This window comes from Schistocerca piceifrons, chromosome 2 (assembly GCF_021461385.2).
Source record: "Schistocerca piceifrons isolate TAMUIC-IGC-003096 chromosome 2, iqSchPice1.1, whole genome shotgun sequence".
Lineage (NCBI taxonomy): Eukaryota > Metazoa > Arthropoda > Insecta > Orthoptera > Acrididae > Schistocerca > Schistocerca piceifrons.
Genome location: NC_060139.1, coordinates 306,809,929 through 306,821,986, shown reverse-complemented (window position 1 = coordinate 306,821,986; position 12,058 = coordinate 306,809,929). Strand labels below are relative to the sequence as shown.

General features: G+C 40.0%; 1 protein-coding gene across 1 annotated transcript in view; it reads right to left on the bottom strand.

The window, feature by feature from the left end:
* Nucleotides 1–12,058, bottom strand: part of LOC124777849 (protein archease-like) — a 110,787-nt gene that overhangs the window by 27,864 nt on the left and 70,865 nt on the right. The window contains 1 exon segment of the mRNA XM_047253387.1: nt 599–803. Coding sequence (XP_047109343.1) covers nt 599–803 — 205 coding nt within the window.

Here is a 12,058-nt window from a genome sequence, read left to right as displayed (position 1 = left end):
ATATAGTTAATTAAAATCAAATGCACAGATGTTGGAGCAAGTGGCAAAAACCACTACCGAACATTCAGTGTAGATATTGACATAGATTGGTTCCTTTGTTACAAAATATTGGTATATCCTTCAGTAACTGGAAAAAAAAAAAAAAAAAAAAAAAAAAAAAAAAAAATCTGCCATTGTTTCAAATTCTTCAGATTTCCACATACAAGTGAAAGGTCCTGTCCAAAATACCACATATGAGGTATGTATGTACATTAAGTGTTTCAATTCTGTATCAGTTTATTGAATGTGTGCGCGCATGCCCCATGTACACACACGTTTTTTGAATTATATACTGTTGTGTGAATGTGGGTGGTCTTTGTTCCACATTAGTCAACTTTTATGTTAACCTGCAACTGTCACAGACCTTTCCTGAACCCAGCAATAAAGGATACTAAGAAAGAAGTTTGTGAGCTTGTTCCCTATGCAGCCTGCAAGTCACGACAAGGACCAAAGTGATACAAATAAAAGGGCAGGAGCTTCCAAAGTGTGATTTTCATATCCAAATGCCACCTCTAAGTGCAATGGACTAAAATAGACTCAGGTATGTAAATGCACTTACCCTTGCAATAAAGAATGGTTCAGCACAAAATAGAAAAAGAAATTCATCCAAAAAGTGGAACAGCAGAGACAGCATATCATGACCAGTTGCTTCAATTTCTTGTGCTTCCTTCATTTCCACATATTCAATTTCTGTCATGTAAGCAAACATCGCCATTGCACACTGTTCAAATGCTTCTTCCAAGTTGTCCCCCCAGGCATGCAATCTATAACAAAAAAGAAATCACACACATATAGCATACTTTAAATGCACAAGTAAAGGAGAAATGTTAATTTGAATCACTGTGAAACAGAAGAAACATGTTTTTATGTAATTTTCACGTCTTATCCCACTGCAACAACTGCGAAAAATCCATTTGTGAGAAAGCAGTCAAGAGACAGCTGGCTGTCAATGGAAATGCATAAAATTTTAATTTAATTAATTGCACCCCTTAAACCTAACACTGCACGTTGCAATGTTATATTTCACTGTGGAGAATGTTATAAGTCTTTACAAATCTTTTTACTGTGTGTGTTATTTTGTTCTGGCTCCAAAATACATCAATATGACTACTCAAATTCACACTTAAGTGTGTGGCAGAGTGTTAATCGAACCACCTGCAAACTATTTACCTACCGTTCCAATCTCTAGCAGCACATGGGAAAAACAAATGCTTAAATCTCTCCATGTAAGTTCTGATTTATCTGATTTTATTAGATATGAAGGGTGGCATAAAAAAAGAAAAAAATTGTGTATCTGGACAAGAAATGCGGTGACTGAAATTTTGTGAAAAGATCCTGCCACAATGAAAAATACCTTTGTTTTAATCACCCAACTCGCAGATCATATCTGTGACATTCTCTCTCCATTTTGAGATGATAAAAAAGAAAAGGCGCTACCCTTCTTTGAAATTTTTGAATGTCCTCTGTCAATACTACATGGTACGGGTCTCCTACCATGAAGCAGTACTCCAGAAGAGGAGGGACAAACATAGTGTAGGCAGTCTTTAGCAGACCTGTTGCATGTTTGAAGAAATTTCGGAATTGCGGCCAGTCACCATAAGCTTCACTCCACGATATTTCAACTGGACACCTGCCAGTCATCTTCAGGTGAGCCATTTAAGACTGAGGCAGACATTCTCTGCTCCACCCTATATAGAGCACTGAGAGTATTGGCATGCATGCATGCATCAGAGTCACGGTGACAGATTGACTACACTGCCCGGTGGCAGTGCCCTCACTGGTGGAAATGTGAAGATCAACTGCCTTTGGCGTTGCTGCTCGCTGAAGCCACCAGAGTATTCTCGCATCTTCATCTGGAGCAAGTCTCTGAGATGACGAGATTCCACGCATTATTCAGGTGGTAGCTATTGTCACGGTTCATTAGATTTTCCACGACATATATTTCAACTTATTCTTTTATAATGGAGTCTCAAAAAGATGTTGCTGTGGCCAAAATTAATGTATTGTCTTACCCCATTGAATGTCCATTGGAGATTAAATGTTCTGCTGTTAGACGTGCTGGGTTGCAAAAGGCGAGTGCAACATTTATGTTCTGTGCAGTGTTCTTCCACTGTGCATGCTGTTTGCCTTATATAAACTTTACCACACTGGCCAGGTATTTTGTAAATTCCTACCTTTTGTAATAACAAATTATCATTCATTGGTCTCAGCAGGCCCAAAATCTTAGTAGAAAATCACTAAGGATTCTTGCTATTTTATCAAAAATATTTCCAGGGAAGGGAAGAAAAGCTAGGGACTTTGCTGAGGCATTCTCCTATTTACCTATTTCCCAGTTCTTGGTTTTAGCTGAAAATGCCCCGTTAATTTGACAGGCAGAGTATCCACTGTCTCTGAATGCTTTCTTTAAATGTGCAAGCTCTTTAGGCAAACTCTGCGTACGACTCCGTATGGGCTCTGTGTACTAAGGTTTTAAGCACATTCATGTTCTGGAATGGGTCATGGCAACTTTAAGAGTAAGTAAAAATCGGTGAGAGTGGGTTTAAAATAAACAGAATTCCCAGAAAGCCATCACTCTTCTGTCGAACTGAAACATCCAGGGAGTGGGAGACAACCATCCTTCTCCAATTCCATTGAAAATCAAATGTTCTTATGAATGGAGTTGAAATGATGTAAAAACTATATTAATTTATCTTCTCCGTGGTGACACACTGTGAAAGTATCACCCAAGTACCTCCAAAAAACACTTGGTTTAAGAAACATTGATTCACGTGCTCTTTCCTCAAAATCCTAAATGAAAAAGTTAACGAGATGTCACAACCGTGGCATAACACTAAAATTTACCAGCATGACATTTTATTAAGACTGCCACTGCATGGAAGACAACGTGCAGTGGAAGACATGTACACTCTTGAATTATTCCTCATTACCTCCAGAGACCATCAAGTGGATAAGACAACATGGCAGCATTACCACCAAGACTGTATGGTCTTCCGTTACGACCCATAGTGAGTAATATTGATGGCCCCAGATATGATTTTGCGAAATATCTTGCTTTGTTGCTGAGTCGATTGGTTGGCAAATGTCCACATCATATACAGAACTCAGCAAATTTTATCAACAGGCCCTACACCTAAGTAGTTCAGATCTTTTAGTGATTTTTGATGTAGTATCTCTTTTTACAAAGGTACTTCTTGCCGATTCCTTGGCACTGATTGGTAAACAATTTCAGGCGGGCATCACTGCTTTGTTTCGACAAGTTCTTTGCTCAACCTATTGTACGAGGGTCAGTCAAAAAGTAATGCCTCCCATTTTTTTTCTACTTAAAGAAATTCAGTTAAGTGAAAAATTTGAATTTGGCGCCATTCCTCAAACCTTCTTCTGCAATCCACTGCAGTAGTAACTTTCTGTGTCAACAGGTGGCAGCACAGCAGAAGTTTGTAAGATGGCCGACATCGATGTTCGTTTGAGACAGCGTTGTGTGATTGAATTCTTGAATGCAGAAGGTGAAACGCCCATACGCATTCATGAAAGACTGAAGAAGGTGTATGGTGTTGTGACAGTGGATGTCAGCACTGTTAGACGATGGGTTCGTCGTTGTAAGGAAGCTGAAGGGCAAACACCGTTGACTGACGAAAAGCGGAGCGGCAGGCCGGTGAGTGCAGTGACTCCACACAACATTCAGCAAGTTGATGACATCATTCATGGTGACCGTCGGATGACTGCAGATGAAGTGTGTCGCATTATTTCTCTTAGTAAAGGCAGTGTGATCACGATTATTAAACAATTGGGGTACTCAAAAGTTTGTGCACGGTGGGTTCCAAGAATGTTAACCGATCAGAATAAAGAGGCAAGGAAAACAATAGCCTCCCAACACTTGCAGCGCTTCCGTTTGGAGGGAGATGAGTTTCTGAAAAAAATTGTGACCGGGGACGAAACATGGGTGCATTTTTTTGAACCCGAATCAAAGAGGCAGTCAATGGAGTGGCGTCACACAAGCTCGCCGAGGAAGAAAAAATTCAAAACTGTGCGATTGGCAGGGAAAGTTATGGCAACAGTTTTCTGGGATACAGAGGGTGTGATTCTGGTTGATTTTTTGGAGCAGGGATGCACAATAAATTCTGTTCAATACGTCACAACCCTCAACAAACTTAAAGCACGTCTTCAGCGAGTTCGCCCAACAAAATCAATGGCAGATGTTCTTCTTTTGCATGACAATGCAAGACCACACACCAGTCGTCACACCTCTGACGAGATTGTCAAAATTGGATGGGAAGTTTTGCCTCATCCCCCATACAGCCCTGACCTGGCACCATCAGACTTCCATCTGTTCGGGTCACTAAAAGAAGCTCATCGTGGGATTCATTTTGAAGATGAGGAGGCCGTCAAAACATCCGTGCGTCAATGGCTTAGGAAGCAGAGCTGTGATTTTTACCGTGCTGGGATACATGCCCTTGTTCAAAGATGGACCAAAACTGTAGAGATGGGCGGAGATTACATTGAAAAATGACAAAATGATCCTCAATGTTGTGGTTTTCAACCTATGTAATTGCATTTAAATTTCCTGACAATTAAACGTAGAAAAAAAAATAGGAGGCATTACTTTTTGACTGACCCTCGTATGTTCAACAAAGAGTATTTTGAACAGACTGATGGTGTCACCATGGGCAGCCCCTTGTCCCCCTTCGTGGTTAACTTTTTTATGGAAGATTTTGGGGAAAGAGCACTTGAATCAGTGGTTCGTAAACCAACAATTTCTTTTTGGGGGGGGGGGGGGGGGGGGGGGATGTATGTGGACGATACTTTCATAGTGCGGCACCACAGAGAAGATAAGTTAATGAAGTTTTTACATCATCTTAACTCCATTCATGATAACATTCGATTTACAATGGAATTAGAGAAAGATGGTTGTCTCTCATTCCTGGATGTTTTGGTAAGATAGAGAAGTAATGGCTCTCTGGGACATTCTGTTTGTTGTAAGCCCACTCATACCGATTTGTCCTTACACTCTTCATGTTGCCATCACCATCCCAAACCATGAGTTTTTCTTAAAACCACTGTACACAGAGCCCATACAGCATCGTATGTAGGTAGTTTGCCTAAAGAGCTTGCACATTTAAAGACAGCATTCAGAGACAATTGATACTCTACCTGGCAAATTAACAGTGCATTCTCAGCTAAAACCAAGAACCGGTGAATGGATAAAGAGGAGAATGCATCGGCAAAGTCCCTAGCTTTTCTTCCCTTCCTGGGAAATATTTCTGACAAAATAGTAGGAATCGTTAGTAATTTTCAAGTGAAAGTAATTTTCTGCTCACTACCTAAGATTTTGGAGCTGCTGGGATCCGTGGAGGATAATTTGTTATTGCAGAAGGTGGGAATTTACAGAATACCTGACCAGTGTGGTACGGCCTATATAGGACAAACAAGACGCACCGTGGAAGAACACGGCACAGAATATAAATGTTGCACTCGCCTTTTGCAACCCAGCAAGTCTGCAATTGCTAAATATTGTATCGCCAATGGGCATTCAATGAAATATGACAAAAACATTAATTTTAGCCACAGCAACATCTTTTTGAGACTCCATTATAAAAGAATCCATTGAAATACGCATCCCGGAAAATCTAATGAACCATGACAGCAGCTACCAGCTGGGTAATGGATGGACTCCCTCATCTGAGATTTGCTGCAGATGAAGACGCCAGAATACTCCAAAGGCTGCTGCGAGTGGCAACACTGAAGACAGCTGATTTTTGCAGTTCCATCAGCAAGGACTGCCGCTGGGCAGTGTGGTTCATCTGTCACCGTGTCTCCGACGCATGCACAATACTCTCAGCGAGCCGTATAGGACAGAGGGGAGAACGCTTTCATCAGTCTTTGATGGCTCACCTGAATAGGACTGGCAGGTGTTCAGTTGAAATATCATGGAGGGAAGTTTACAATGAACAGTCGTAATTCCAAAAGCTCTTCAAACATTTAGTTTGCTAGGAAAATTTTAAGTTTCACTTCAGATCTGTTGTGTTCTCTAAGTGTTCTGCCAATAAAACACAGTCCTTGTTTCATCTTCCCCACAACATTATCTATGTGATAGTTCCAATTTAAGTTGTTTGTGATTGTAATCCCTAATTGACAGCCTTTAGATTTGTGTAATTTTATCACGGCACCAAAAGTTGGACGACTTCATGCTTTTCATTATTCAAAGAAAACTGCCACTTTTCACACTGTTACAGATATATTACCCAAATCATTTTGCAATTGCTTTTGATCTTCTGATGACTTTACTAGATGGTAAATACACACTCATTTACAAACAATCTAAGAGGACTGCTGATATTATCTCCTGCATCATTCGTATAGATCAGGAATAGCAGAGGGCCTATAACACTTCTGTTTTACTTCATGACTTGCCATCAACTATTACAAACAGTCACCTCTCCGATAGGAAACTGTGAATCCAGTTGCACAACTGAGATCATATTGTCGCAGAAGAAGCTGAGTAGCATAGTCAGCATGGTGTAGTGGTTATGATACTAGACTTGCATGGAGGGTTGCAAGTTCAAAACTCACCTGAACTGTAAAATTTTAATTTCTATATTCGGTTTTAGTACATTCTAGAAGTATCCACAAATGTCAAGAATTATAGTTATTGGAATGTTCTGTAACTGTATATATACCGTATGTGTTCTGGCCAGAGGCAGTTCACTCCTCGCTCTTGTATGGGCAAGTGCTGAATAAACCTTCGTTAAGTGAAGTTAGAGTTCATCATTCATCTAATTACACCTTCTTCTATGTGACATTATTCTGGTGGAGGCACTGGATATTGGAACTTGTGACAGCGCACATTATCGACGACACAGGGGCTCCCATCAGGCCATGACAGAGCCGCCATTTATGTGGCGAGAAACCAGAGTTCAAGCCATATTCAATAGATCGCAATCTATTGGAGACACAGGAAGAAGAGGACGTTTCAATGACACCAACTGTGTGCCACCACACGAGATATCCTTCCGGGTTCTCTGGTGACGTGACGAAGATCCAAACAAGAGGCTGAAGGTATATGAGCGTATAGTCAAATTTAACAAATGGGATGACACCATGTGTCTAGCTAACATATTTTTTTACTTGGAGGGCACTGCCAAGCAATGGTATGAGAACAACAGGGAGAAGTTCACAAGCTGGGAAGTATTCCAGGCAGAACTGCGCAAGTATTTCATCGACACACAATGACAGAAGTGCAAGGCTGCAGATAAATTAAAGTGCAGGGCACAGTGTCCAGGGGAAACTACAGCATCCTAAATTCATGACGTCTTGGAGCTGTGTAAAACAGTGGATCCTAGAATGAAGGAGGAAGATAAGCACATCTCATCTCATGAAGTGTGTTGCTGAGGACATGCATCAAGCCCTACACCTGAAGGAGGTTTTGACAGCAGACGACTTCATAAAATGATGCCAGTATATCGAGACAATGCACCAAAAAAGAACTACAAGCAAGAAATTTGAACGGCTTCCAAACATCATATCAATGTCTGTGATGGAGGAAGCAACTGATTTCACAAGTGTTCTTCGTCAGATAGTGAGAGAGGAAGCTCAGAAGGCACTTGGATTGCACAGTGAGCAAAAAACTGAGACACTTCAAGAGGTCATAAGGGAGGAAGTGGAACAGACATTGAACCCAATCTCTTGTCTTTCATTTCCCTTTAAAATGGTGAAAAAGTCGAGACCAAGGCGAAGTTGCACTCCCACAATACCGCATGAGGGAACTGTTTGGGCACCAAGGAAGACTGATGTCTGGAGGACCCAGGATAACCAACCAGTATGTTTCCACTGCGACACTGTGATACGCTATTGTCGAGAAAGACAGCAGATATTTGATGACGCCCGCACCAGAAGACAGCAGACCGATCTTAGCCGACGCCAACTCCTGGACGACGAAGATGAACAACAAGATGTGTGCAGGACGACGTGGGTCTCCATCACCGTTTAGAAGCTCCAGCCGATTGCCTTGTCACCGCATCTTGGAAAACTAAAGGGTGTGACCTTTCTTGGAGGTGAGGCCGCCGAAGATGAAAATCCTCCGTCAATCACTACAAAAATGATAGGAAACTACGTCGATATCCTCATGGATGGCTGACCAGCCCAAGCTCTTGTGGACTCTGGAGCATCATATTCAGTCATTTCAGAGAAGTACCGTCATCAGTTGCAGAAAACCGTATTCGTAGACAACAATACATCTCTGCTGAAGGTGGCTAGTGGGAAATCTGTAAAACCTACAGGAAGATGGGTCATTCGTGTGGGTATAAGTGGCCATACGCAGCCCTTAGAATTCATCATCTTACAAGAGTGTAGTCATGACGTCATTCTTGGATGGGACTTTTTGAAAGCTCCTCAGGCAGTTATAGATTGTGGTCTCTCGAAGATTATGCTAGACGAGATGAGATACTTCAGCCTTCGCAGAGCCCATGGTTGTCACCAGTGGTTCTCGTCAGGAAGAACGATGGCAGTTGGCACTTTTGTGTTGATTACAGGAAGCTTAATAAGATAACTAAAAAGGACGTTTACCCCCTTCCATGAATTGACGATACACTAGATTGTCTGAAGGGGGCTAAGTTTTTCTCAACCATGGACATGTACTAGGGTCACTGGCAAATCGAAGTAGATGAGGCTGATTGTGAGAAAACTACATTCATCACCTCTGAGGGCCTGTATGAGTTTAAGGTAATGCCGTTTAGTTTGTGTAATGCACCAGCAACTTTTGAACGGATGATGGATAATCTTCTAAGTCACCTAAAGTGGATGATGTGTCTGTTATTTAGATGACATTATAGTTTTCTCAGAGACATTTGATAAACATGTAAAAAGACTGAGAGCTATACTTAAGTGTCTCCAACAAGACAGACTGAGACTTAATCTAAGAAAGTATCTTTGGAGCAAAATAAATCAAAATACGTGGACACCTTGTGTCAAACGAAGGTGTGCGGCCAGACCCAGAAAAGGTGAGATCTGTAACAGAATTTCCTATTCCTAAAAGTATTAGAGATGTGAGAAGCTTCCTCGGATTATGTTCTTATTACTGTCGTTTTATCAAAAACTTTTGTGTCAAAGCCGGGCCACTCCAAGAGTTGTTAAAAGCCAATGCTAAATTTATCTGGGATGGTGCTCAACAAGATTCTTTCCATGTACTGCGTAAAGCTCTGACGACTGACCCTGTACTTGGTCTGTATGATGAGAGAGCACATATAGAACATTCCAGTATAATGATTCTTGACATTTGTGGATACTTCAAAAATGTACCGAACCGAATACAGAAATTAAAGTTTTACAGTTCAGATGAGTTTTGAACTCACGACCCTCCATGCAACAGTCTAGTATCATAACCATTACACCACAGTGACTGTGCTACTCAGCTTCTTCTGCGACATTGCTCCCTCCTTAAGAGAACAGCATCTTGGTGTTACATCCTCCTAGTCCGGGAATGAGTCCTCAGTCCTGCATACTCTGACTCCCGGTGACTGGTGTTTGCCCTGGCAGTGATCAACTGCTATCAATACTACTTACTGTGAATTTAAGCTGAATCTGCTCTATGGTTGTATTGTTAGTTTCGAAGGAATGGAGACTCTTTTAGGAAGATTTCAAACACATTTTTATCAGCCTTTAAAAAAAAAAAAAAAAAAAGGAAGAAGCTTGTTAGATTGAGTAACTATTAATATTCAAAAATTTGTAATCACAGAATTATTTTTTGCAGTAAATGTAAGGACTCTAAATGGAGGAGTGACAAATAAATGAAATATTAATGCAATTGTATTTTGTGTTCATTTTCATACAATATATCCCAAGGAAATATGCAAAGCCAATGACGACATGTTCTTGGAGCAATTCAAAGAACTATTCAATCTTTTGTGATGCCAGAAGTCTGAATTTAATCAGACAGACTACAGTAATTAGACAGACTACAGCTGTAGATTTAAAGAGATACACAAAATGGAAATCAAAGGACTAATAATACTGTCACTCATTGTACTTTTTGTTTAAAGTTAACGCAAAATGTTGGTTATGCAGAAAGTAGTATCCAAGAGCACTCTTTAGAATACCACCTTTTTGACAGTCGTATTGGAGTGTACAGGTGTCTGGCTAGGGCAGAATTGAAACATCTTTGTTGCAAACTGGCAACAGCTTTTATATATATTTTAGGAATTGTATGATATCCAGCAGTCTTTGTTTTATTTTTTATTACTAATAACTCACCCTGGCTTCACACAGATGGCACTACGTATCTACAACTGGACGTATTGTTTTTAATGTGAATGATATACACGAGCCTTCCTCGTGACTCAGTCTGTCTATTGAAATTCAATCAAAATTCTTTCTGTAGTTCCTGAGCATACTGGAGGGGGGGAGGGGGACGCAGTGGGAACTTACACTTATAGTATGTCTAGACCCTGGTTAGCTTCACTACTATCTGGACTTGCGGCGGCTGTTACTTTGCGGCACTTTTCCTGCCGAATACTGCCTCCTCTCACGCTGACCAGCTTTCAGCTCTCATCACTACCACAAGACGACTCTCCAAATGCCAATTATATATAGAGCAGATAGAAACACATATTCCACACTCATTACTTAGTAGTAATAAATTTTATATATATAAATCTTCCTCGTTGATCAATCTGCCAGTGAAAACATATCAAAATCCCTACAGTAGTTCATGAGATTACCCCAAACACACAAATAAAAATCACAATGGTACTGTTTCGTAATATAGAAGGTTAAAACCAATCTGTGAACTATCTTCACAGCGTAAAAATCATTGTTATGTGTCATGTTGACATTTAATAATCACGTTTATTAATCAAGAGAAAGTACAATGGCAGCGTTCAAGATGTGAAGTCGTAGTACTTCATCTTGATTATTTATTGTCTGTTGGATATTCCTCTTTTTTAAGTTGTGGTGAGATACAAATCTGTAATAATAACCTTGCCATGTCTATGATCGATGTAACAGTAATATTTGATTTTTTTTATACTGTGAAGATTGCTGATAACAAACCGGTTATAATACTAAAATGCTGACAGCTGTATGCCATGCTCTTCTTCAACCAGGTACCATTTGTTCCTTATTAAGGCTTAGCATAATCTGGGACAATTCTGTTCTATTTAGTGAGAACAATATTTTCATAAATGTAAAATATATGAAATAGAAATAGGTAATTTTGAATTATGTAACTTACTTTATGAGCTGTGTTCAAGCTCAAGACATTACAACTCCGTTCCAGACCAGGACTAAAGCTGTAAGGGTGGATTGTGAAACATGCCTAGATAACTCAATTGATAAGACATTACCCGGGAACATACAGGTTAGAGTCCTAGTTCAACACACCTTTTATCTACCAGGAAGTTTCAAAGTGCAATCAATTTCTAGATTATGTAGTCTCACCAGTTAGCAAACATGCCTCAAGAGCTGAGTGACTAAAATACCAAGAGAGTTGCTCCAGAACAGGTCAACACCATAGAGAAATTAATCAAAGGGTGAAACTTAGCATTCCGCACATCATTTACCCACAAAGCAGGAAATCCAATGACTGCTTGTCATACTTGTGGAGCTAAATTTTTGTGGGACATCTGAAATATTATCATGGAATATATAGCCTTGAATTCTATTGTACATTAATTTACCATCAAAGCAAAATGTCTGATATAGCTGTGTGGAGAATAATATTTATGGTGTTTTCACTAGTCTTAAGTGTTTAGCTGTGAACTACAATACTGATATGTAATTCATATAAAAATGGGCATATCTGAAATTAATACTACAGCATTCATCCGTTATCAAATGGCTGGTAGCAGGCAATGTATTGTAAATCTGAGTCTACATATGTAAACTGATATCAGCCCACCAGATATTAGGCTAAATTACATACTGTGGTATTCAATATGGAACAATTATTTAGGTTAAGAATTCTTGCTAAGAGATTCACATTTTCCTACACAACAGGGATGTAACTAGGCTTGGGAAGCAGTGGAGATGT